At 45.3% G+C, this 27,749-nt stretch overlaps 1 protein-coding gene across 2 annotated transcripts in view; it reads left to right on the top strand.

Moving 5' to 3' along the window:
- Nucleotides 1-27,749, top strand: part of ndufs4 (NADH:ubiquinone oxidoreductase subunit S4) — a 211,221-nt gene that overhangs the window by 13,240 nt on the left and 170,232 nt on the right. For both annotated transcript variants that reach the window (XR_005943360.1, XM_041190374.1), the window contains exon 2: nt 21,964-22,042. Coding sequence is in view for 1 of the 2 variants with exons in the window: in XM_041190374.1 (XP_041046308.1) it covers nt 21,964-22,042 (79 nt within the window). In the remaining variant the exon portion in view is untranslated. The remainder of the gene's footprint in view (nt 1-21,963; nt 22,043-27,749) is intronic.

Genomic DNA, 27,749 nt, shown 5'->3' with positions numbered 1-27,749 from the left:
CAGTATCCACATCCCAGGAACAAATAAAAATTTGTAATGATGAAATGTTGTTTTCATGTAGAGAAATGCTGCCATTTTTCCTTAAAACAGCTGAGGTTAATGTCCTAATTTGTACTGGAATTCCTGTTAATTAATGGATAGAAAGCAGAGAGTGGGCATAAACAGGGTTTTTCAAGTTGGCAGGCAGTGAATAGTGGAGTACGACAAAGATTAGTGCTGGAGCCTCAGCTATTTACAATCTATATTAATGACATAGATGAAGAGACGGAGAGTAATGTATTTAAGTTTGCTGATGATACCAAGCTAGGTGGGAAGGTAAGCTGTGAGGAGGCTGCAAAGAGATGTAGACAGGTTAAATGAGTGGGCAGCAAGATGGCAGATGGAGTATAGTGTTACAGTAGAAAAGCTAAATATTTTTAAAACGTGAGAAACTTGTAAGTATTGATGTTCAAAGAGACTGCTCCACGCCAAGCTGTTCACCATGCTGAATTGGCAATATATCACCATTCTTTCACTGTTGCTGAGTTAAAATCCTGGAAGTCCCCCTCCCTAACATCACTGTGGGTATACCTACACCACATGGACTGCAGCGGTTGAAGAAGGCAGCTCACCACACATTCTCAAGGGCAATTAGGGATGGGCAATGAATGTTGGCCTAGCTAGCGAAGCCCACATCCCATGAATGAATTGAAAAAAACTTGGGTGTGATCATACAAGGAACACAGAAAGTTAGCTTGTAGGTGCAGCAAACAATTAGGAAGGCAAATGGCATGTTTGCCTTTGTTGCAAGGTGATTGGAGTACAAGAATGCTACAGTTCTTCAGGGTTTTGGTGACAACACATCTAGAATAAAGAATGCAGTTTTGGGCTCCACACTTAAGAAAGGATATACTTGCATTGGAGACGGTACAGCGAAGGTTCACTAATTTGGTCCCTGGATGAGGGGGCTGTCCTGGGATGAGGGGGTTGCCCTCTGATGAGTGGCTGAGTAAATTGGGCTAATATTCTCTGGCGTTTAGAAGAATGAGAAGTGATCTCATTGAAACATACAAGATTCTAAAGGGGCTTGATAGGGTAGATGCTGAGAGATTGTTTCCACTGGTTGGTGAGTCTAACATGGGCTGCTTCAGTATCTGAGGAGTCACGAATAGTGCTGAACATTGTGCAATCATCAGCAAACATCCCCACTTCTGACTTGTGATGGAAAGAAGGGCATTGATGAAGCAGCTGAAGATGGTTGGGCCGAGGACACTGTCCTGAGGAACTCTTGCAGTGATGTCCTGGAGCTGAGATGACTGACCTCCAACAACCAGAACCATCTTCCTTTGTGCTAGGTATGACCCCAAGCAGCAGAGAGTTTTTCCCTGATTCCCATTGACACCAGTTTTGCTAGGGCTCCTAGATGCCACATTTGGTCAGATGCTGCCTTGATGTCAAGGGCAGTCTTCTCTTACCTCACCTCGGAAGTTCAGCTGTTTTGTCCATGTTTGATCCCAGGCTGTAATGAGCTGAGTGGCTCTGGTGGAACCCAAACTGGGCGTCAGTGAGCAGGTTATTGTTAAGCAAGTGCTGCATGATAGCACTGTTGTTGACCCCTTCCAAAACTTTACTGATGATGGAGAGTAGATTGATGGTGTGGTAGTTGGCTGGGTTGGATTTGTCCTGACTTTTATGTACAGGACATACCTGGGAAAATTTGCACATAGCCAGGTAGATGCCAGTGTTGTAGCTGTACTGCAACAGCTTGGCTAGGAACGGAGCACTAGTCTTTCGTACTATTGGCAGAATATTGTCAGGGCCCATAGCCTTTGTAGTATCTGGTGCCTTCAGCCATTTCTTGATATCACGTGGAGTGAGTCGAATTGGCTGAAGACTGGCTTCTGTGATGCTGGGGACCTCCGGAGGAGGCCGAGATGGATCATCCACTTGGCACTTCTGGCTGAAGATTATAGAAAATACGTCAGCCTTATCTTTTGCACTGATGTGCTGGGCTCCTCCATCATTGAGGATGGGGATATTTGTGGAGCCTCCTCCTCCAATGAGTTGTTTAATTGTCCACCACCATTCACAACTGGATGTGGCAGGACTGCAGAGCTTAGATCTGATCTGTTAGTTGTGGGATCGCTTAGCCCTGTCTATCACTTGCTGCTTATTCTGTTTGGCATGCAAGTAGTCCTGTGTTATAGCTTCACCTGGTTGACACCTCATTTTTAGGTATGCCTGATGCTGCACCTGGCACGCCCTCCTGCAGTCTTCATTGAACCAGGGTTGATCCCCTGGCTTGATGGTGATGATAGAGTGCGGGATATACTGGGCCATGAGGTTACAGATTGTGTTTGAGAAGGAAACAAAAACAAAAATAAAAATACCTGGAAAAACTCAGCAGGTCTGACAGCATCTGCGGAGAGGAGCACAGTTAACGTTTCGAGTCCGTATGACTTTAACTAAGGAAAAATAGAAGAGAGGTGAAATATAAGCTGGTTTAAGGGCGGGTGGGACAAGTAGAGCTGGATAGAGGGCCAGTGATCGGTGGAGATAGCCAAAAGATGTCATAGACAAAAGGACAAAGAGGTGTTGATGGTGGTGATATTATCTAAGGAATGTGCTAATAGGTGGCATTAAGGGTAGAAAGTAGGATGAGCAAGGGATAGATAGCCATAGTGGAGGTGGGGAGAATGGATCAAAATAGGCTAAAAGGTAGAGATAAAACGATGGATGGAAATACATTTAAAAATAATGGAAGTAGGTGGGAAAAGAAAACTCTATATAAATTATTGGGAAAAAGGGAGATCGGAAAGGGGGTGGGGATGGAGGAGAGAGTTCATGATCTAAAATTGTTGAACTCAAGATTCAGTCCGGAAGGTTGTAAAGTGCCTAGTCGGAAGATGAGGTGCAATTCCTCCAGTTTGCGTTGAGCTTTGCTGGAACATTGCAACAGGCCAAGGACGGACATGTGGGCATGAGAGCAGGGTGGAGTGTTGAAATGGCAAGGCAGGGAAGTCTGGGTCATTCTTGCGGACAGACCGAAGGTGTTCCGCAAATCGGTCACCCAGTCTGCATTTGGGTCTCTCCAATCTAGAGGAAACCGCATTGGGAGCAGCGAATGCAGTAGATAAAATTGAGGGAAGTGCAAGTGAAATGCTGCTTCACTTGAGAGGAGTGCTTGGGCCCTTGGACGGTGAGGAGAAGGGAAGTAAAGGGGCAGATGTTGCACCTTCTGCGGTTGCATGGGAAGGTGCCATGGGAGGGGATTGAGGTGTAGTGGGTGATGGAGGAGTGGACCAGGGTGTCCCGGAGAGAATGATCCCTGTGGAATGCTGCGGCGGGGGGATGATGTGTTTGGTGGTGGCATCATGCTGGAGTTGGTGGAAATAGCGGAGGGTGGTCCTTTAAATGCGGAGGCTGGTGGGGTGATAAGTGAGGACAAGGGGGACCCTATCATGGTTTTGGGAGGGAGAGGAAGGTGTGAGGGCGGATGCGCGGGAGATAGGCCAGACACAGTTGAGGGCCCTGTCAACCACCGTGGGTGGAAAACCTTGGTTCAGGAAGAAGGAAGACATGTCAGAGGAACTATTTTTGAAAGTGGCATCATCAGAACAGATGCGACGGAGGTGAACGAACTGAGAGAATGGGATGGAGTCCTTACAGGAAGCGGGGTGTGAGGAGCTGTAGTCGAGGTAGCTGTGGGAATCGGAAGGCTTGTAATGAATATTGGTGGACAGTCTATCACCAGAAATTGAGACAGAGAGCTCAAGGAAGGGAAGGGAACTGTCAGAGATGACCATGTGAAAATGATGGAGGGGTAGAAATTGGAAGCAAAATTAATAAATTTTTCCAGGTCCAGATGAGAGCATGAAGCAGCACCGAAGCAATCATCGATGTACCGGAGAAAGAGTTGTGGGAGGGGGCCAGAGTAGGACTGGAACAAGGAATTTTCCACATACCCCATAGAGAGACTGGCATAACTGGGGCCCATGCAGGTACCCATAGCCACACCTTTTATTTGGAGGAAGTGAGAGGAGCTAAAGGAGAAATTGTTCAGTGTGAGAACAAGTTTAGCCAGACGGAGGAGAGTAGTGGTGGATGGGGATTGTTCGGACTTCTGTTCGAGGAAGAAGCGGAGAGCCCTCAGACCATCCCGGTGGGGGATGGAGGTGTAGAGGGATTGGATGTCCATGGTGAAGAGGAGGCGATTGGGGCCAGGGAACTGGAAATTGTTGATATGATGTAGGGTGTCAGAGGAATCACGGATGTAGGTGGGAAGGGAATGGACAAGGGGAGAGAGAAGGGAGTCAAGAAAGCAAGAAATGAGTTCCGTGGGGCAAGAACAGGTTGACATGATCGGTCTGCCGGGACTGTCCTGTTTGTGGATTTTGGGTAGGAGGTAGAAGCAGGCCATCCGAGGTTAGGAGACTATGAGGTTGGAAGCTGTGGAAGGAACATTTCCTGTTGGTGATGGTGGTGTCTGGAACATTATTTGTAAGGTATGATTCCGTGAGGATGACTATGTCAGGCTGTTACTTGACTAATTTGTGAGATAGCTCTCTCAATTTTGGCACCAGCCCCCAGATGTTGGTAAGGAGGACTTTGCAGGATTGACAGGGCTGCGATTGCTGTTATCGTTTCTGGTGCCAAGGTTGATGCTGGGCGGTCTGTTCGAGTTCATTCCTTTTTTGAGACTTTGTTGCTAGGCCATTTCGGAGGGCATTTAAGAATCAACCACATTGTTGTTGGTCTGGACTCACTTGTAGGCCAGACCAGGTAAGGTTGACAGATTTCCTCCCCGAAAAGACATTAGTGAACCAGGTAGGGTTTTTTTTAACAACATTGCTCAATGGATCCATGGTCATCATTAGACTTTTAATTCCAGATTTTTATTGAATTCAAATTCTACCACCTGCCATGGCGGGATTCAAACCTGGGTCCCCAGAGCCTATGAATACTGAAGCAATACCTCTATATTACTCCTCCCTGTTGCCTTGCACCATCATCCCTTTTGTCATTTTATCATTCCTGCTTTCCACCCTTTTACAGATCTTTCATTCTTCCCTCCCATCTCCCCTTCCCTGCCTCTGTACTTGCTTAAAACCTGTTACATCACTGATCTTTTTTCAGTTCTGATGAAGGTCATCAATCTGAAAAGTTAACTTTTTCTCCCCCCTCAGATGCTGCCTCAGCTGCTGAGTACTTCCAACATTTTCTCTTTTTACCTCAATATTGTGTATCACTCCAAAACAATCTGCACTCATTCCAATGATGAATTGTTGCATACAGTTTCTGCCTGAGACATTTGACTTTGCATTCAAAGATAACCATAATCCGTAATCCAGAAAAGTTATTTTGGGTCTTTCCATCCCATCCCTACCACTTCCCCTGCACCCACCCGCCACCCTAGCCTCCAGCCCCTCAATCACCAGAAAACAAGTAAGGAATTTTTCTACCTAAGTAAAGTACTGCAGATGCTGGAAATGTGCAATAAAAACAGAAAATGTTATAAATACTCAGCAAGTCAGGCAGCATCTGTGGAATGGGAAACAGGGTTAACTTGCAGCATTTTGACTCCAAGGGCAGCGTGTAGGAAGGAGTGAGAATTTGCACCACTGGCCAATGTTTCAGTTTACCAGCATCATCCCACCTCAAGGTCATTTTCCACTTAAGGATAGTTAAAGGCCTGTTGTCAGAAGCTGACTGAAATTTGCCACTGGGCCTGCAGGCCCCCTGAGGTATCAAGAACTAGTCCAGCTTCCTGGAGATGGCCTCCTGGCAGTAGACCTGGGCGACAGCGCTCCAGGTAAGCTCTGAGGCCCTCCCCGCTTGCCTAGCAACAGTTCTGGCCACAGGCCACCCTGTGGAGGGGTTTCCCCTTCACAATGGTGGGGCGGCTATGAGAACATTTTAAAATTTAAAAAGTTGGAGACAGGGTGCCTCCAAAATGGATGCACTCTCTCTCCTTCTTACCTGAAGTCAAGCTGCAGCTGCCTCCTATTGGCTTTCCAGCTGCAAGAGTCCACCAATTGTCCTTAATTGGATGGTGAGCCTGCCACCTGGCCATGAATTGGCCAATTTGGGAAAACACTGCTGGGTGACTATTTCCCATACAATTGTGACTCCCATTTCATCTTGATGTTGGGGCCCTGAACCAAAGGGCAGAATCCTGCCCAATGAGTGTTGGTCCTCTAGAGAGTGAGAATGGGGAGCTAATAGATAATAAAGAAATGGTGGATGCAATTAACAAATATTTTGCTCCAGTCTTCACGACAGTGGATACAAAATACATTCTAGTATTAACAGTAAATCAGGAGGTGGAAGGGAGAGGGGAACTTGGTGAAATTACAATCACTGGGGAAACGGTACTGAGCAAACTGATGGAGCTGCGGGCTGACAAGTCACCAGGTCCTGATGGACTACAATCCTAGGGTCTTAAAAGAGGTGGCTAATGAGGAAGACGATGCATTGGTGTTAATTTCCCAAAATTCGCTAGATTCTGGAAAGGTTCCATCAGACTAGGAAGTAGCAAATATAACACCTCTATTCAGGAAGGGAAGAACGCTAAAAACAGGAAACTGTAGGCCAGTTAGTTTGACGTTTGCTGTGGGGAAGTTGTTAGAATTGATCATTAAGGAGGCGATAGCTGGGCATTTAGAGAAACTCAAGTTAGCTGGGAAGAGTCAGCATGGTTTTGTGAAAGGGAAACCATGTTTAACCAGTTTATTGGAGTTCTTTGAAGGAGTAACATGCGCTGTGGATAAAGGAGATCCTGTAGACCTGCTGTACTTGGATTTCCAGAAGGTGCCACATTAAAGGCTATTGAGGAATATAAAAGCTCATGGTGTAGGGGATAACATATTAGCATGGAAAGAAGATTGGCTGGCTGGCAGAAAACAATGTATGCTTAAATGGGTTCTCTTCTGATTGGCAGCATGTGACGAGTGGAGTCCCATAGGAGTCTGTGCTGAAGCCTCAACATTTTAAATTTCTATAAATGATTTAGATGAGGGGAGTGAAGGCATGGTAGCTAAATTTGCAGATAACACAAAGATAGGTTGGAAAGTATGTTGTGAAGAGAACATGAGGTTTCAGACGTATATAGATAGGTTGAGTGACTGGGCAAAAATCTGGTAGATGGAGTATAATGTGGGAAAATGTGAAGTTGTTCACTTCTCGAATATTGTGTGCAGTTTTGGTCTGATTATTTAGGGAAGGATGTAAATGCGTTGGAGGCGGTTCAGAGATTTACTAGATTGATACCTGGAATGAGCGGGTTGTCCTATGAGGAAAAGTTAGTCATACTGAGCTTCTTTCCATTGGAGTTTAGAAGAGTGAGGGGTGATTTGATTGAAATATACAAGTTCCTGAACGGCCTTGACAAGGTGGGCGTCGAAAGGATGTTCCCTCTTGTGGCTGAGTCCAGAACTAGGGGGCACTGTTTTAAAATTAGGGGATGCCCTTTTAGGACAGAGATGAGGAGAATTTTTTTCTCTGAGGGTTGTGTGACTTTGGAACTCTCTGCCTCCAAAGGTGGTGGAAGCAGGGTCATTGAATATTTTTAAAGCCGAGGTATATAGATTCTTGTTAGGCAGGGGAATTGAAGGTTATCGGAGGTAGATGGGAATGTGAAATTCAGAGCACAAGCAGATCAGCCATTATTTCATTGAAGGCTCAACAGGCCAAATGCCCTCCTTCTGCTCCTATTTCATATGTTCGTATGTATCATTTGGCTGTAAGTTTGGGTACAAGTAGGGTATTTAAATCCCTGAAACTGAGTTCGGGATGGGATCTCAATATCATCTACCCTCTTCTGGGCTTCACTAGGACAGAATTGAAAGCAAGCTGGGAACCCCCTCGGATCTATTGGGTAAATAATTGCTGCTTGAAGCTACTTCTGCCAGGAAATCTGCTGTATGGCTTGCCACATTCACCTGTCTCGCACCATGCTCACACATCCACTGTAGCTCATCTGCAACCACTCTGTCACATCCGTCATCCAACTCAGCCTAGTTCGACCCCTTCTCTGCCCTCTGCTTTGCCCTCTACAAGAGATCTCTGTAGATGCTGACACTGAAAAGCTTCAGCCATGGACAGTGAGAGGCTGCTGTCGAAAGCATTTCTTCTCAGAGAGTGCTGACACTGCTTGAATGTCGGTTGCCAACTTCTTGGAAGGCACTTCACTTGTCTAATATTTCCCTCACCTCAACTGCACTTCCTTGATGGCAGCCTCCAGGTCTTTGCCTCTTCTCAAGCTGGGTTGCAAGTAGAGAGGGTAGAGAGAAGTGTGTTCATAATGACTTGTGTGGAGAGGAGGGACTACCTTTATGAAGAGTGATTGTGAGGCATGGGTGCGCGAAAGTGATGGGATGAGTGAGAGTATTGTCTGCTCAGATGGAGATGTGAGCTGCCTGCAGGGAGAGGAATGAGTGCAGCTGCAAAGTGTGTTGTCCAGAGAGGTGCTATGCAGGAGAGTGGTGGGAAAGTCAGAGTGAGGGCTTGACAGCTGAAAGTCTTTTGCCACTCACCAAAGTTTATAGATCCTTTTGGTGTTCTGCCTCTAGGTTGAAAGGCCCACATTTCTGCTGTTGACTTCCTTGGCAACTTACCTTCATGCCTGAAACTAAAGCAAAAAACTCAGCAGGTCTGACAGCATCTCTGGAGAGAAAGACAAAGTTAACGTTTCGGGTCCATATGACTCTTCTTCAGAACCAAAGAGAAGTAAAAATGTAGTGAAATATATATTGTTTAAGGGGAGTGGGATAGGTGAAGCTGGATAGAAGGCCAGTGATAGATGGAGGCAAAGGAGAGCTAGCAAAAGATGTCATAAACAAAACGTTGAAGGGGTGTTGATGTTGGTGATACTGACTAAAGGAGGTGCTGATGGTGACATTAAGGGTGGGAAGCAGGATGAGCAACTGACAGATGGCCCTAGTGGGGCATGGGGGGGGGGTAATAAAGGTTGAAATTGGCTAAAAGGTGGGGGTAAAACAATGAATGGAAATAAATTTTTAAAAAATAATAGAAATAGGTGGGAAAAAATGCATATAAATATTAAAAAATAAATATTTGAATAAAAGGGATCAAAAAGGGGTGAGGATGGAACAGAGAGTTCATGATCTGAAGTTGTTGAACTCAGTGTTAAGTCCAGAAGGCTGTAAAGTGCCTAATCGGAAGATGAGGTGCCGTTCCTCCAGTTTGCGTTGAGCTTCACTGGAACATTGCAGCAGGCCATGTGGGCATGAGAGCAGGGTGGTGTGTTGAAATGGCAAGCGACAGGAAGGTCTGGGCCATGCTTGTGGACAGACCAAAGGTGTTCTGCAAAGCAGTCACCCAGTCTGCGTTTGGTCTCTCCAGTGTAGAGGAGACCGCATTGGGAGCAGCAAATGCAGTAGACCAAATCGAGGGATGTGCAAGTGAAGCACTGCTTCACTTGAAAGGAGTGCTTGGGCCCTTGGTCGGTGAGGAGAGGGGAAGTAAAGGGGCAGGTGTTGCAACTTCTGTGATTGCAGAACCTGCGGGTTGAGGTGTTGGAGGTGATGGAAGAGTGGACCAGGGTGTCCCGGGGGGTACAGTCCTTACGGAATACCAACAGGCGGGGTGAAGGGAAGATGTGTTTGGTGGTGGCATCATGGTGGAGTTGGCGGAAATGGCGGAGGCTGGTGGGGTGAAAAGTGAGGACATTGGGGATTAATAAATTTTACCAGGTCCAGACAGGAGCTTGAAGTGGCACCGAAACAGCCATCGATGTACCGGAGAAAGAGTTGTGGGAGGGGGCCTGAGTAGGACTCGAACAAGGAATGTTCCACATACCCCGTAAAGGGACAGGCATAACTGGGGCCCATGCGTGTACCCATTGCCACACCTTTTATTTGGAGGAAGTGAGAGGAGTTTAAGCAGAAATTGTTCAGTGAGAGAACAAGGTGTCCTCCCACTTTCCATCGGGGACCTGGGGTGGAGCGTGTTGCACGCAGCAGTCCTCTATAATCGTAGAATGCGTCAGTTCACGGGCTCCCAAGATACCTGCCCTTTTTGCGGTCTTGTGGAGTCTGTGGACCATGTTTAAAGAGGGTGTTGTAGGCTGCACTCCTTTTTCAGTTATCTAAAGAACCTTTTATTACGGTTTTGTTTGCACTTCAGCCCTGCGCTCCTGATCTACGGGCACCCGGTACAGAGGGGGCCCGGGAGGGAAGGAGGACCTCCTCGTGAACCTGCTCCTGGGCCTGGCCAAGTTAGCCATTAATAGGTCCAGGCAGCGGGCAATTGAGGAGGTTGTCTGACCGGACTGTCTGCCCCTCTTCTGCGGCTATGTTTGTGCCCGGGTGTCCCTGGAGAGGGAGCACACAGTGTCTGCCGGCACCGTCGAGGCCTTCCATGCCCAGTGGGGACTGCGGGGACTGGGGTGCTTTATCGACCCTCATAATCACGTTTTGATCTGATGTTTGTAAGTTTTCTTTAAACTTTGCCTTTGGTTTTGCAGTGACCCTAACTTAGGGGCTGCTTTTATTTTATCCCTCATTTTGTTAATTTAGTTTATTTGGTTGACTCTGAAAGAACAACAAGTTCAGCCAGACAGAGAGTGATGATGGATGGGGATTGTTCCGGCCTCTCTGCAAGGAAGAAGCGGAGAGCCCTCAGACCATCCTGGTGGGGAATGGAGTTGTAGAGGGATTAGACGTCCATGGTGAAGAGGAGCCGTTGGGGCCAGGGAATTGTAAATTGTTGATATGATGTAGGGCATCAGAGGGATCGCGGATGTAGGTGGGACGAGACTGGACAAGGGGAGAGAGAACAGTTAAGATAGTAAGAAATGAATTCCATGGGGCAGGAACAGGCTGATATGATCGGTCTACCAGGATAGTCCTGTTTGTGAATTTTGGGAGGAGGTAGAAGCGGGGTGTCTGAGGTTGGGAGACTACGAGGTGGGAAGCTGTGGAGGGAATGTCCCCAGAGGAGATGAGGTCTGTGACAGTCCTGGAAACAATGGCGGTGGGGTCATGGCCCAGGGGGAGGTAGGAGGAAGTATCTGCGAGTTGGCGCTCAGCCTTTGCGTGGTAGAGGTCAGTACACCAGACAACAACAGCACCACCCTTGTTGGCTGGTTTGATAACAAAGTCAAAGTCAGGGTTGGATCTGAGGGAACAAAGAGTGAGGCAAGTTCAGAAAGAGACAGATTAGAGTAGGTGAGAGGAGCAGAGAAATTGAGATGGGCTATGTCACGTCGATAGTTCTCAAAGAAAAGATCAAGGCCTCAATTTCTGGTGATAGACTGTCCACCAATATTCAGTACAGGCCCACCCACTCCCACAGCTACCTCGACTACAACTCCTCACATCCTGCTTCGTATAAGGACTCCATCCCATTCTCTCAGTTTCTTCGGCTCCGTCGCATCTGTTCCGATGATGCAACTTTCCAAAACAGTGCTTCTGACATGTCTTCCTTCTTCCTTAACTGAGGTTTCCCACCTACGGTGGTTGACTGGGCCGTCAACTGTGTCCGACCCATCTTCCACGCCTCTGCCCTCACACCTCCCCCCCCCCCCCCCCCCCCCCCCCTCCCAGAACCATGATAGGGTCCCCAATGTCCTCACTTTTCATCCCGCCAGCCTCCGCATTCAAAAGATCATCCTCTACTGTTTCCGCCAACTCCAGTATGATGTCACCACCAAACACATCTTTCCTTCTCCCCCCTGTTGGCATTCCATAGGGACCGTTCTCTCCGGGACACCCTGGTCCACTCCTCCATTTACTCCCTACACCTCAACCCCCTCCCATGGCATCTTCCCATGCAATTGCAGAAGGTGCAACACCTGCCCCTTTACTTCCCCTCTCCTCACCGTCCAAGGGCCCAAGCACTCCTTTCAAGTGAAGCAGCGCTTCACTTGCAGTTCCCTCAATTTGGTCGACTGCATTCGCTGCTTCAAATGCGGTTACCTCTATGTTGGAGAGACCAAACGTAGACTGGGTGACCGCTTTGCGGAACACCTTCGGTCTGTCCGCAAGCATGATCCAGACCTTCCTGTCGCTTGCCATTTCAACACACCACCCTGCTCTCATGCCCACATGCCTGTCCTTGGCCTGCTGCAATGTTCCAGTGAAGCTCAATGCAAACTGGAAGAGCAGCACCTCATCTTCCAGTTAGGCACTTTACAACATTCTGGACTTAACACTGAGTTCAATAAATTCAGATCATGATCTCTCTCCTCCATCCCCACCCCTTTTTGCAAATATTTAGTTTTTAATTTTTATATATATATTTTTTCCCATCTATTTCTATTATTTTTAAAATTTATTTCCATTCTTTGTTTTATCCCCACCTTTTACCCTATTTTGATCTTTTTTCCCATGCTGTCCCTTCCCCCCCATCCTCACCTCCACTAGAGCCATCTGTCACTTGCTCATTCTGCTTTCTACTCTTAATGTCACTATTAGCACCTCCTTTAGCCAGTATCACCACCATCAAGACCCCTTCGACCTTTTGTTCATTACATCTTTTGCCATCCCTCCTTTGCCTCCACTTATCACTGGCCTTCTATCAGCTTCACCCATCCCACACCCCATAAACGATATATATTTCACCACATTTTTACTTCTCTTTAGTTCTGAAGCAGTGTCAAACGGACTCAAAACTTTAACTCTGTCTTTCTCTCCACAGATGCTGTCAGACCTGCTGAGTTTTTTTCGCAATTTTTGTTTTTGTTTCAGATTTCCAGCATCCACAGTATTTTGCTTTTACCTTCATGCCTGCTTGGTTGGAGAGGTTGTCCTCGTCCTCTGGTCCTTGGGAGCACCCACCTCACTTAAGTCCCTCACTGCAGCTCACTTAAGTCCCTCACAGCTTACCTTCCAGATAAGAATGAGATACGCAGGGAACAGCCTGGATCTCCTGGCCTTTCCTGTGGTTGTTGCAGCTTCAAACGTCCAAGGGCTCTTGAATTTGAAATCCTTTCGACAGAAGTAGACGTCATCCCAGCCGCACTCCCTAATTAATTGGGCATGCCTGAGGTATGATGCTAATGCTGTCGCTCAATTAAAGAGTTTTGGCAAAGCCCACTCCTTTACCACTCGTGTCCTGACCTGCATTTGGTCCCACCAGGTGACAGGGACTAAGTTGATAAAGCTCCAGGTTGATAGCCAGAACTTCAGAATTTTCAACAAAAACCCTCGGTAATTTTCATTTTGTTAAGGCCTTCTCTTACAAGGTAAGAAGACTGAAATCTACCTGGGGTTTTTTGAGATTCTAGTTGACTCAAAAGTTGATTCAACAGTAAAATTTAAAGCAAAAACAAAAATTGCTGGAAAAACTCAGCAGGTCTGACAACATCTGCGGAGAGGAAGACAGAGTTAACGTTTCAAGTCCATATGACTCTTCATCAGAACTGAAGAAAAATAGAAATAAGGTGAAATATAAGCTGTTTGAGTGGGGGTGGGACAGGTGGAGCTGGATAGAGGGCCAGTGATAGGTGGAGGCAAAGAAGCGATTGCCAAAGGAGAAATGGGTGTTGACGGTGGTGATATTAGCTAAAGGATATGCTAATGGTGATATTAACGGTGGAAAGCAGGATGAGCAAGTGACAGATGGCCTTAGTGGGGGTGGGGTAGGGGGAAGGGATCAAAGTAGGCCAAAAGGTGGAGATAAAACAATGGATGGGAATAAATTTAAAAATAATAACAGAAATAGGTGGGAAAAGAAAAATATATAAAAATATATATATAAATTATTAGGAAAAAGGGGGATTGGAAAGGGAATGGAGGAGAGAGTTCATGAACTGAAGTTGTTGAACTTAATGTTAAGTCCGGAAGGCTGTAAAGTACCTAATCGAAAGATGAGGTGCTGTTCCTCCAGTTTGTGTTGAGCTTCACTGGAACATTGCAGCAGGCCAAGGATGGACATGTGGGCATGAGAGCAGGGTGGTGTGCTGAAATGGCAAGCAACAGGGAGGTCTGGGTCATGCTTGCAGACAGACCGAAGGTGTTCCACAAAGTGGTCATCCAGTCTGCGTTTAGTCTCTCCAATGTAGAGGAGACTGCATTTGGAGCAGCGAATGAAGTAGACTAAATTGAGGGACGTGCAAGTGAAGTGCTGCTTCACTTGAGAGGAGTGTTTGGGCCCTTGGATGATGAGGAGGGGGAAGCAAAGGGGCAGGTGTTGCACCTTCTGCGATTGCATAGGAAGGTGCCGTGGGAGGGGGTTGAGGTGTAGGAGGTGATGGAGGAGTGGACCTGGGTGTCCTGGAGGGAATGGTTCCTATGGAATGCCGTCAGGGGGGTGAAGGGAAGATGTTTGGTGGTGGCATCATGGTGGAGTTGGCGGAAATGGCGAAGGATGATCCTTTGAATGTGGAGGCTGGTGAGGTGAAAAGTGAGGACATTGGGGACCCTATCATGATTCTGGGAGGCAGAGGAAGGTATGAGGCAGATGCGCGGGAGATGGGCCGGACGTGTTGAGGGCCCTGTCAAACCACCTTGGGTGGAAAACCTCGGTTAAAGAAGAAGGAAGACATTTCAGAAGAACTGTTTTGGAAAGTGGTATCATCAGAACAGATGCAACGGAGGTGAAGGAACTGAGAGAATGGGATGGAGTCTTTACAGGAAGCGGGGTGTGAGAAGCTGTAGTTGAGGTAGCTGTGGGAGTCGATAAGCTTGTAATGGATATTGGTGGACAGTGTGTCACCAGTAATTGAGACAGACGTGTCAAGGAACGGAAGGGAAGTGTCAGTGATGGACCATGTGAAAATGATGGAGGGGTGGAAATTGGAAGCAAAATTAATAAATTTTACCAGGTCCAGGCGAGAGCATGAAGTGGCACCGAAACAGTCATCGATGTACCGGAGAAAGAGTTGTGGGGGGGGGCCTGAGTAGGACTGGAACAAGGAATGCTCCACATACCCCATAAAGAGACATGCATAACTGGGGCCCATGCAGGTACACATAACCACAACTTTTATTTGGAGGAAGTGAGATGAGTTTAAGGAGAAATTATTCAGTGAGAGAACAAGTTTAGCCAGATGGAGGAGAGTGGTGACGGATGGGGATTGTTCAGGCCTCTGTTCGAGGAAGCAGCGGAGAACCCTCAGACTGTCCCTGTGGGGATGGAGGTGTAGAGGGATTGGACGTCCACGGTGAAGGGGAGACGGTTGGGGCCAGGGAACTGGACATTGTTGATATGATGTAGGGCGTCAGAGGAATCACGGATGTAGGTGGGAAGGGACTGGACAAGGGGAGAAAGAATGGAGTCAAGATAGTGAGAAATGAGTTCCGTGGGGCAGGAACAAGCTGACATGATCGGTCTGCCAGGACAGTCCTGTTTGTGGATTTTGGGTAGGAGGTAGAAGCAGACCGTCCAATGTTGGGAGACTGAGGTTGGAAGCTGTGGAGGGAAGATCTCCAGAGGAGATGAGGCCAGTGACAGTTCTGGAAATAATGGCTTGATGTTCAGTGGTGGGGTCATGGTCCAGGGGGAGGTAGGAGGAAGTTTCTGTGAGCTGGCGTTCAGCCTCTGCGAGGTAGAGATCAGTGCGCCAGACATCAACAGCACCACCCTTGTCAGCAGGTTTGATAACAAAGTCAGGGTTGGACCTGAGCAAACAGAGTGCAGCAAGTTCAGAGAGAGACAGCTTAGAGTGTTTGAGAGGAGCAGAGAAATTGAGACGACTGATGTCACGCCGACAGTTTTCAATGAAAAGATCAAGAGCCGATAAGAATCCAGAGGGAGGGGTCCAGGTGGAGGGAGAACATTGGCAGTGGGTAAAAGACCCGTTGAACAGGGGGAGGACTCCTGCCCAAAGAAGTGAGCACAGAGACAAAGGTGGTGGAAGAAGAGTTCAGCATTGTGCCGAGTCCGGAATTCATTGAGGTGAGGGTGTAAGGGTATGAAACTGAGCCCCTTGCTGAGCACTGAATGTTCAGCATCAGAGAGGGGAAGGTCAGCCGGGGCTGTGATTGGAAGACAGGATGTGGTCAGAGGGATGGGCTGGGGTGGAGGGTCCTGGATGGGCATTGGTGTTGATGAGTTGTTGGAGCTTGCGTTCCTTTGTACCTGAAAGAAAGAGACAAAGTTTCTTGTTAAGGCGTCGGATGAGATGAAGAATGAAATGAAACTGGGGACAAGGACAGCTTAGAGATAGGGTGAGTCAGTGCTGCTGGAGGGAGAGGTTGTGTGTGTTCATCTGGCAGCGCATGCCACTGAGTGTGGATCTCAGGATGCGATGAGAATTTTAAAATTTAAAATATTGATTTGCAATGTCTGTGTGGCTCCAAACTTTAATTACTGCTACATTAAGGATCATGTATAATTGTGGTGTGACTTGTCCATCATTTACTAATGATGCACCTCAGATTGGCTACTCGTTTTAGAGCCATATAATAAGGCCAGCAATTGATGAGTTTGGACAAGGTTGTAGTTGTATTCAGTGTTTTTTCATGTAAATAGAAATTCTACTTACACATGCCCAGTTTTAAATTCAATAAATGGAGAATATTAGGTTTATTTTACTTATTTCCAAAACTGTAGGCTGCTAAAATTCTGATCCACAAATCAGAATTGCAGCATGGGCTCTAAATAACTTACTGTTTTCAGTATCGGGCTTATCCCTCCGTTCCACAACTGTTTGCTGTGAATCCCAAACTTCTCCAAAATTCCAAACTGTAAGGCCGGAATGATCCGAGCAGGTGTGCTTCTCCAACATTGAGTGCTTCAGCATTAGGCCACTGATTTGATCTGTTTGCTCAAGATTTTCTACAGCTTGGGAACCAAATCCGCTGCACACCTTTGAGAGGCCTGTCGTTAGCAATCTTGCTGTTGTGCGAGAGAGACACGGGCAGGTTTACAGCCTACAGGGTTTCTATGTTCTCCAGAAGGCCCTTTGAGGAACTTTACAAATTAACTCTATAACACCAAGTGGAGGAAATGCACTGTGGTGCTCAAATCATTTTCTCTCGTAGTATTTATGCCTCATTAATTTGAGATGAGACGTCACATAGTATTTATGCCTCATCAACTTGAGATGAGACGTCACAAAGTTTTCGGGTTTTATTGCAGTTATAACAGGCTTTTCATGTTCCCATGAAAAATTCTTCACAGAAATATGGAAATTGAATCTTCTTTGAATACTATTTGATTTGCTTTATGCAAACTAAACTGCTTTGCTCCTGTGAATTTAAATTTCTCATAGAATACCACTATTTTTAGGTTACTTTTGGGCAGAATGAACTCCAGTTCACAGTTGTGCACCCACCACATCCTTGTCTGATGTGAAAACAGAGCCATTCTAAAGCTTAGTACTACATTTCTGCCCAAGGTTGTCTGATACTTTGCAAAAAAAAATTGCAGTTTCTTTGTTCACCTCTTCATATGTCACAGATTGAATGGCGCTTTCAGTACACGGGTGCTAAATGCACTCTTTGTTGCACTGTAGACAGAACAAAGCCTTTTCGCAAGTCTAGACAGCTGTTTGTCTCATCCTTGAACTTTGGTAAACCTATTTCAAACACTGAATTGCAGACTGGTTAGTGGAGTGCATTTTGCATTGTTTTATTAATTTGGCATGGAGACAACATTCTGGGAATATCAGAGGTCATTCTGTTAGAGCAGTGACTGCATCTTTAGCAATATCAAGGGTGTAACATTAGATGACACCTACAAAGCTGCAGCTTGTTGTAAACTCATACATTTATAAAAGTCGTGCTTGGATTTATCTGCAATACAGGATTTTTAAAATTCTCAGCACAGGGTTAGATCCTCTGGAAAACCTGCATCCTTTTTGTCTCAAGTGTGCTACAGAGTTATAATCCATGTGAGAGAAAAGCTACTTTTTATAAGCTTCCTTAGCCGTTTACCTGAAGAAGGACTTCATCTGCATACCCCGCAAGAAAGCAACTTTCTAATTTAAATAATTTGAAGATTTATACATAGATTGTGTGTGTGTTTTAAAAAACGTGTTTTTTTGAGCAAAAACTGAATGGAAAGCATGTTAAAGCTAATGTTTTTTTTATGTCATATAGGAAATTGATTTCAATTAGCTACGTAAATTGCCAAAGAACAAGAGAAGGCTATTCAGACATTCAGACTTGACTTGACTCCATATCACTTAATGCTGTTACCCAATGAAAATCTTATCAACCTCAATGTTGAATTTTTCAGTTGATCTAGCCTCAAGAGCTTTTTTGGGGGAGAGCTCCAAAATTAGCACTACTGTTTATGTGAAGTACTTCCTGACATCACCTCTGAATGGCCTAGCTCCAACTTTAAGGTTTTGCACCCATATTCTGGAATTCCCACCAGAAAACACAGTTTCTCTCTATTGATGCTATCAACTATTTTATTTAAATAACATTATACACTTCAATTAGATGGCCTCTTGCTCTTTGAAACTCGAGGAAATCCAGACCTAGTCTATATTTGCCTTCATTATTTAACCCCTTTAGCCCTTGTTTATTCTGGTGAATCTGCACCGTCCCATCTTCAAAGGTCATTATATCCATCCAAAGGTGCAGTATCCAGAACTGAGCCAGTACCCCAGGTGTGGTTAACCTGAATTCTATATTACCGTGGCATAACTTTCGCCCCTTTGTATTTCAACCTCCTTGAAATGAAGAATACCATTTCTTTAGCCATTTCATTTCCTTTAGTGTCTGCCCATTTTTTAAATTAATTCATGGGATGTGGGCTTTGCTGGCTGGGCCAGCATTTATTACCCATCCCGAATTGCGCTTGAGAAGGTGGTGGTGAGCTGCCCTCTTGAAACGCTGCAGTTCATTTGGTGTAGGTACAGTGCTGTTAGGAAGGGAGTTCCAGGATTTTGACCCGGCAACAGTGAAGGATTGGCAAAACATTTCCAAGTCAGGGTGGTAAGTGACTTGGAGGGGCACTTCCAGATGGTGGTGTTCCCATCTATCTGCTGCCCTTGTCCTTCTAGATAGTGGCAGTTGTGGGTTTGGAAGGTGCTGTTGAAGGAGCCTTGGTGAATCCCTGCAGTGCATCTTGTAGATGGTACACACAGCTGCTACTGTGCACTGGTGGTGAAGAGAGTGAATGTTTGTGGATGTGGTGCCAATCAAGCAGGCTGCGATGTCAAGCTTCTTCAGTGTTGTGCGATCTGCACTCATTCAGGCAAGTGGGGAGTATTCCATCACACTCCTGACTTGTGCATTGTAGTTGGCGGACAGACTTTGGGGAGTCAGGAGGTGGGTTACTCGTTACAGGATTCCTAGCCCCTGTCCTGCTTTTGTAGCCACAGTGTTTATATGGCTAGTCCAGTTCAGTTCCTTGTCAATGGTAACGCTCAGAATGTTGATAATGGGGGATTCAGTGATGGTAATGCCATTGAACCTCAGGGGGTGATGGTTGGATTCTTTCTTGTTGGAGATGGTCATTGCCTGACACTTGTGTGGTGCGAATGTTACTTGCCACTTGTCAGCCCAAGCCTGGATATTGTCCAGAACATGCTGCATTTGGACATGGAATGCTTCAGTATCTGAGGAGTCGTGAATGGTGCTGAACATTGTGCAATCATCAGCAAATATCTCCACTTGTGACCTTACGATGGAAGGAAGTTCATTGATGAAACAGCTGAAGATGGTAACGCTCTACCCTCACTACCCTGAGGAACTCCTGCAGTGATGTCCTGGAGCTGAGATGACTGACCTTCAACAACCTCAACCATCTTCCTTTATGCTAAGTATGACTCCAACCAGCGGACAGTTTTCCCCCTGATTCCCATTGACTTCAGTTTTGCTAGGGCCCCTTGATGCCACACTCAGTCAAATGCTGCTTTGATGTCAAGGGCAATCACTCTCACCTCACCTCAGGAGTTCAGCTCTTTTGTCCATATTTGAACCAAGGCTGTAATGAGGTCAGGAGCTGAGTGGTCCTGGTGGAACCCAAACTGAACGTAAGTGAGCAAGTTATTGCTAAGCAAGTGCCACTTAATAGCACTGTTGATGACCTCTTCCATTATTTTACTGATGATCAAGAGTAGACTGATGGGGTAGTAATTGGCCGGGTTGGATTTGTCCTGCTTTTTGTGTACAGGACATATCTGGGCAATTTTCCAGATAATCGGGTAGATGCCAGTGTTGTAGGTGTACCGGAATAGCTTCACTAGGGGCGCAGCAAGTTCTGGAGCACAAGCCTTCAGTATTATTGCTGGAATATTGTCAGGGCCCATTGCAGTATCCAGTGCCTTCAGCCGTTTCTTGATATCATGTGGAGTGAATTGAATTGGCTGAATACTGGCATCTGTGATGTTGGGCACCTCCGGAGGAGACCGAGATGGATCCTCCACTCGGCACTTCTGGCTGAAGATTGGAGCAAATGCTTCAGCCCTATCTTTTGCACTGATGTGTTGGGCTCCTCCATCATTGAGGATGGGGATATTTGTGGAGCCTCCTCTTCCAATGAGTTGTTTAATTGTCCACCATCCTTCACAACTGGATGTGGCAGGACTGCAGAGCTTAGATCTAATCTGTTAGTTGTAGGATCGCTTAGCTCTGTCTATCACTTGCTGCTTATTCTGTTTGGCACGCAAGTAGTTCTGTGTTATTGCTTCACCTTTTTGACACCTCATTATTAGGTATGCCTGATGCTGCTCCATTTAGCACGGTGTGTCATGCAACACAATGGAGGGTATGCGCAATGTGAAGGCGGGACTTTGTCTCCACAACAACTGTGCCGTGGTCACTCCTACTGATACTGTCGTGGACAGACCCAATCTAGCAGCTAAGTCATTTAGGACTTGGCCAGTAGTAGTGCTACCGAGTCACTTTTGGTGATAGACATTGAAATGAGTCTTTGTGGGGTCTGGAGTCAATGTTGAGGACTCCCAGGGTAATTCCCTCCTTATTCTGATCCCTCAGCCCCAATCTCCAACTTTCCCCCCCCCTATCAATTATCAGGGACTGTTCACAAGGGTCCCCAGCTATGGTTTTCTGTCACTGATTTTTGTGCCTGCAGCCAGACTTCCTCTCACTTTGACCATCTACCAAATAGAAAATTGAGTAAAAAAATTATGATAGAGGTTCTGCAGTTAAATTTGGCAGGATCTCTGCATCTCCAGCGTCAATGTGCATCCTGGTTGTAGGATCCCTGTCTGTAAGTATTGGGGCATATATTGTTTGGCATCACATTTAAAAATTGTAGACTCTAGCTGAGGTCCTTGTTTACCTGAATTTCATCTTGTTCCTAATCCTGAGAAGTAAGCTCATATTTAATGGTATTCAGCTATATGATTACATTTTTATGCTGCATTTGTATTGATGTGTTGCTTGTTAAATGAAAAAAGTAGCAACAAGAATTTTAACTGGAAAGGTATTGTTTAGACCATTAATTTCAAGATAAGTTCCTCTGGTCATTTGATCAGTTGGATATCTGTAATATCAGTTTAAGGATTATTGTTTCATTTGAAAGTTGAATATTAGAGTGTTAGAATTCCAATTTTAAAACAGTGTGCAAAAATGAAGGATTTGAGAATGTACTAAAATACATTAAATCATTGAAATCTTTGGAAGTAATTTGCTCGTAAGTTGCAATTTTTCTAAATATTGGGTGGGGATAGGTAATAAAAATATATATTTTGAAGCTCTTTAAACTTGGCTAATCATTGAACTATGTTGGGTACTTAACCTAAGCTTGCTGTTAAAAAAATTTCCTGGAACTTGGTGTCTCATTGCACTGTCTATTCGTGACATGCCAGCTGCATTCGCACACTTCAGTACAGTCATTGCCATTGGCAGTATCTGACCGAAAGCCTGCAGGCTGATGTAAAGTGCAGCCTGTTGTGAACTGCTGAATGGGACTTTGACAGGAATTAAACAGACAGAATTAACTGGGGAGAAATAGGATTTCAGCCCTGCTATATTTGCTGTCTGAATCCTTTTTGCAAAGATTAATATTAATAACTAACCTGGTTATACAAGCTTCATCAGACTATGCCATGTAGATGCATGAAATACTTTCTACTTTGTTTGTCTTGCACTGCAGGTCATTGAGCACTTCCACATGGAGGCTAGCACAGACTCAAACCCAAGACACGCAACTCATCACAGTTGATGAAAAATTGGTAAGTGTTTAAATTGCTGCCATTTTGGTGCCTGGAGGCTGTGTCTGTTTAAAAGCAGCCACTGCTGTATACTATATACTTCGAAGAAAGGTACAAAAAGAATTACTGTCAAACTTTAAAGGTCAGTTCTTGGAACAGCTGTGATTTCAATATTGAGGCAAAAATCAACATTTAAAACCTTACTAAAAGCAATCAGCAAACTCTCCATGTTCGTCTGCAAACAATTTGAGGGTATTGCATAGAGTATTAAGTTTAATGAAAACCTTTAGTGATTTCATTGTTCGACTTATAGCAAGCTCAAGATGTCTAGGACCAGGTTTTATTTCTTTTCCACTCATACACTGATGCTGGAAATAATATTAAATATAGTAATAAAGATACCTAGTCATTGAAATATCTTTATTGCAAAAACCACTTCAAGGCAGATGTGTGAAATATTTACTTGACCTATTGATCGCTTTTCTTCTTCTACTCTATTTTCATTGTTCTCCACATAGTGTGTGAGCTATGGCTCATTTGGTAGCACTCTCACCTCCGAGTCACGAGGCTCTGGGTTTAAGTCCCACTCCAGGGCTTGAGTGCAATGATCAAAGCTGACACTCAACTGCAGTACCGAGGGAGTGCTGCACTGTTGGAAGTGCCATCTTTTGGTTGAGACTGTGGCTCCCCCTGCCTGCTTAGATGGATGTAAAATATCCCATGGATTGAGAATTAGCTAAGAAACAGAAAACAGTGTGTAGGAATAAATTGGTCATTCTCAGGTTTGCAGGTTATGACTAGTAGGATATTGCAAGGATCAGTGCTTGGGCCCCAGCTACTCACAATCTATATCAATGCTTTGGATGAGGGGAACAAACATAATATTCCCAAGTTTGCTGTTGACATAAAGCTAGGTGGTAACGTGAGTTGTGAGGAGGATGCAAAGAGGCTTCAAGGAGATTTGGACAGGCTAAGTGATTGGGCAAGAACATAGCAGATGGAATACAATGTGGAAAAATGTGAAGTTATCATCTTGGGTAAGGAAAACAAATGCAAAATATTTCTTAAATGGTGAGAGATTGAGAAGTGTTGGTGTCCAAAGGGACCTGGATGTCCTTGTTCATAAGTCACTGAAAACTAACATGCAGGTGCAGCAAGCAGTTAAGGAGCGAAATAGTATATTGGCCTTCATTGCAAGCAGATTTGAGTACAGAAGTAAACATGCCTTGCTGCAATTGTATAGAGCCTTGGTGAGACCACACCTAGAGTATTGTGTACAGTTTTGATTGTCTTACCCTACAGAAGGTTATACTTTCCATAGAAGGAGTGCAACGGAGGTTCACCAGACTGATCCCTGGGGTGGTGGGATTGCCCTATGAGGAGAGATGGAAGGGGTGGGCTTATGTTTTCTAGAGCTTGGAAGAATGAGAAGTGATCTCACTGAAGCATTCAAAATTCTTACAGGGCTCGCTACATTAGGCCATTTAGGATTTTTTTCTTCCTTATTCTTTGATGGGATGCGGGTGTTGCTGACAAAGCCAGCATTTGTTGCCCATCCGTAATTGTCCTTAAGAAGGTGCTAGTGAGCCATCTTCTTGAATACAACTGAGTGCCTTGCTGGGCCATTTCAGAGGGCAGTTAAGAGTCAACCATATTGCTGTGGGTCTGGAGTCACATGTAGGCCAGACCTGGTAAGGACAGCAGATTTCCTTCCCTAAAGGGCATTAGTAAAACAGATGGGTTTTTGCGACAATCGATGATAGTTTCATGGTCACCATTATTGAAACTAGCTTTATATTCCAGATTTTGTTAACTGAATTCGAATTCTGCCAGCTGCCATGGTGGGATTTGAACCCATGTTCTCACAGCATTTTCCTGAGCCTCTAAGTTACTAGTACAGTGACGTTACCACTACGCCACCATCTCTTCTAAATTGAGATGAGGAGGAATTTCTTCACTCAGAAGGCGGTGAATCTTTAGAATTCTCAACCCCAGAGGGCTGTGGCGACTCAGTCGATGAGTGTGTTCAAGGCTGAGCTCGATAGATTTCTATATATTTAAGACATCAAGGGATGTGGGGATGATGCGAGAAAATGGCACTGAGATAGAAGATCAGCCATGATCTAACTGAATGGCGGAGTAGGCTAAACCAGCCAAATGGCCTACGCTTGCTCCTATGTTCCTATGTTCGTATTATTTTGAAGAAGAGCAGGGAATTAGCCTCACTGACCTGGCTAATGCTTATCCCTCAATCAACATCACAAAAACAAATCATCTGGTCATTATCACATTGCTGTTTGTGGGAGTTTGTTGTACACGTATTGGCTATCACGTTTCTGACAATACAACAGTGACTACATCTCAAAAAGTACTTCAGTACCTGTAAAGTGCTTTGCAATGTGCAGTGGTTGTGAAAAGCGCTGTATTAATGCAAGTCTTTTTTTTCCTCTCTCTACTACTAATTTTACTCCCTTCTACCAATTCTAACCCTTTTACTCTTTTGTAAAAAAAATGATGAGTTGAATCTCCCATGGAGTGGCAATCACCACTGGATTGCCATTCTGCTCCTATTTTCTTACCTTAGTCTGGAGTCCTACATTTCTTGCCCAGACTTCCAACCCAGGCATGTCTGAGAAATGTGGAGTGTAGCTGCTACTGGAGTCCTTCAGTGTAGTGTAGGAGTGTGGCGGAATCAAAGCCATAACCTCTATTAATGACACTAGCTGCTTCATTCTGGTAGGTTTAAATGTCCCAGCCACTTTGACAAGTGAGGAGAGGAAGTACATGTGTGAAGTATGGGGTTAGGATGGGTCAAGGGAGGGAAGGTGTTGGGTGGCTGGAGGGGCTAGTCGGGTGGTTGGGGGGATTGGGGTGGGAGGGGGTTAGTCAGGTGGTCGAGAGGGTAGTTGGGAATGGGCGGATAGTTGGAATTTGGGGGGTAGTCAGGTGGTCAGGAGATTTAGTCAGGGGGATTGGGAATGTCAGTAGTATAGTTATCCAGGAGTTAGAACTAGTTTTAATCCTTCTAACCTTTCCTGGGTTACTATTCTGATAAGTGAGTTGAGACCAACTAAAGTCTTTAAGTCGGAGTTTCGGAAGGTTCCCGATGCAGGGTAATTGCCCAAAGGAAGTTGAAACTTTCCAGGCTATTCCCATGTGGTCAGTACTTGCGGACCTCCAAGGGGGTCCCCCAGCAAATCATCTGGGGTACTTTCAGGGAACGGAAGATCTGGGCCAATATTTTACTTGGCTATTTCTTCTACATTTTGCTTCCATTGTTCATTTTGGAGCTGCATTCTGATTTCCATTGACTGGAAACCACCTTGAAGGCTGGTTTTGGAACCAGTGAAGAGCCCACATAGCCTAGGTTAGCAGCATAAGTGTGAGCAAGTCAATATTTGATGTGATCATTATGACAAACCAAGAGAGTAGTTATGTAATCAGTTCCATGTTAACCTGACATGCATTCTGAAATTTCTTTCTGTTTTTCCTGATTTTAATTTAGTATATGTCTCTGTGCATGTGCACAAAGGTAATATGAAATTGGTGGTTACCTCATTTCTGTCAGTAACTTTTTGATATTTTTAGAGATCAGATGATTTAATAAGCAGTTTACTGCAGTTGGAAGCACATCTTCATGTTCCTTTATAGATGCCATTTGGGCGATAAAACTCACCATTTCTAGGACATAAATTTTGTTTTACTTTCAGCTCAAAATTGTTCACCATAAAGCTCTAAGATGCAGCCACATGGTTTCAAAGGGAAATAGGCAGAGCCAAATCAACAGCAGTACTATGCAGTCAGCATATGGTGCAGCTGTATGTATATTTTAAACAAGATAATATAGAACATACAAAGCAACTTTTAGAAAGGTGATAAATGTAATTAATAAAGAAAAAGAACCTTGTGACTTATTCCAACTGCAAGCTCCTGTTGCTTTTAAGGGGGCTTGCCATTTGATGGATTACTAACAACTAAGACAGTAGAAAATTAAGTTTAATTGTGGAAACATTTGTCACTCATGTTTTTTCCAAAGTTATTTCAATATGCTTAATGTTGTTGAAATTTGTATTCTGCTAGCCACAAAATGTCAATTAATTTTGTACAAAAGTAATGAAAGGCACCAAGGGCTTGGACTTGCAAAGAAAACACTTTAACAAAATAAAGCTGTTGCTTTTTTTAAATCTATAAACTGCCACATCTGTATGTACTCCAAATATCCACAGTGGGATATCAGGAATGTGATTTTAAGGCTTGACACAATCGTTTTTAGTCTGGCTTTCACGATTGCCCATAAAAATAATGAGATCCGAAGAAAAAAAATAAATCCAGCTTTGAAAGTAACTTAATTTTAATGTCCTGAAGCTTCATTATATGGAAGTGTACAGCAGACATAATGTGTTTAATGCTTAATGGTGGCAAAATGTATTCTGGACCAATGCTAACCTGCAAACCGTGGTGCTGTAATTTTCAGCTGCTAATCCAACAATTTTCTGTTACCACAATCTCTTGCTATTATAATGTAGATAAACTTTAATATGTCAGGGGTATTGATGAATGCAGTCACCTAAATTTTTCTTCTACTTTGCGCCTCGTTTGTATTCGTTCCTTCAATGTGGTTGTGAGAGTCTGTGTGCGTCTGTGTTCTTGCGAACATTTTCTCTCTCTCTCCAACTTGCCTTCCTCGCTCACCGTCCCCCTCGGGGCCCCTCGCCCGCCATCCCCCTCAGGGCCCCTCGCCCGCCGGCTCCCCCCCTCCCCCCACTCGCCTGCCACCCCGCCGCCCGACCCGCTCGCGTTCTTGCATCCTCTCCCTCCAGGCCCTCCCTTCCTTGGCCCCCTCCCACCCCTCCTGCCTACATCCCTCTGTTCGTTGGCCCCCCTCTCCCCCCACACCCTCCCCTCTCTGTTCCCACCCTCTACCCCTGGCCACATCCCTCTACTCGCTCGTCCCTTCCTAGCACCCTCTTTGGGGAAAGGCTCAGACCTCAGTGCAGTTCAACATGCCCTGCCAGTCGCCACCAAAGTCAAGTAGCCTTGAACATTTTTGTCTCTGGCTCATTCCATTGATCAGCAATAGAACCAGTGGCATCTCAGGTGGCAGCGCACCACTGCATGTCACTGGTAATTGATGCCCTGGTTGTGAGAGCTGTTTCAGACAAATCATGACCTCTCAGGCACGAGGAGCAGAGGGATTCGCTTCCATTGCTAAATTCCTGCAGCTGCATGGTTCATGAACTCCACCTGTGTGACCGTCAAGGCACTGAGCAACCAGCTACATCAGGGCAAGCAGAGGGACTTCACCTGAATTCTACCTTCAGACAATTAAGAGACTGCCATAGAGGGTAGGTCCTAGTGCCAGCAGCTCGAGGCAGCTGTGTTTTTAAACACATCTGTGCAGTAGTCAGCCTGAACCCAGAGGCACACCAGAGGGGGTGGATATCTGAGATGGCAGTCAAAAGAGGAAGGGTCACCCCATGCTTCAATGACACATCCGTTGGGCTACTTTTAGAAGCAGTCCACAGCAGGAGGCAGGTCTTCTTTTGGAAGACAGGAAGAGGAGACCAGCAAGTGTCACCAAGAAGGCATAGTTCAAAGTGGCAGAAGCCCTGAGCAGCTTTTTAAAAAATTAATTTTATCGGACGTGGGCATCGCTGACTAGGCCAGCATTTATTGCCCATCTCTAATTGCCCTTGAGAAGGTGACGGTGAGCTGCCTTCTTGAACTG

Source organism: Carcharodon carcharias, chromosome 1 (genome assembly GCF_017639515.1).
Source record: "Carcharodon carcharias isolate sCarCar2 chromosome 1, sCarCar2.pri, whole genome shotgun sequence".
In the NCBI taxonomy this organism is placed as follows: Eukaryota; Metazoa; Chordata; class Chondrichthyes; order Lamniformes; family Lamnidae; genus Carcharodon; species Carcharodon carcharias.
This window is presented reverse-complemented; position numbering and strand designations above follow the sequence as displayed.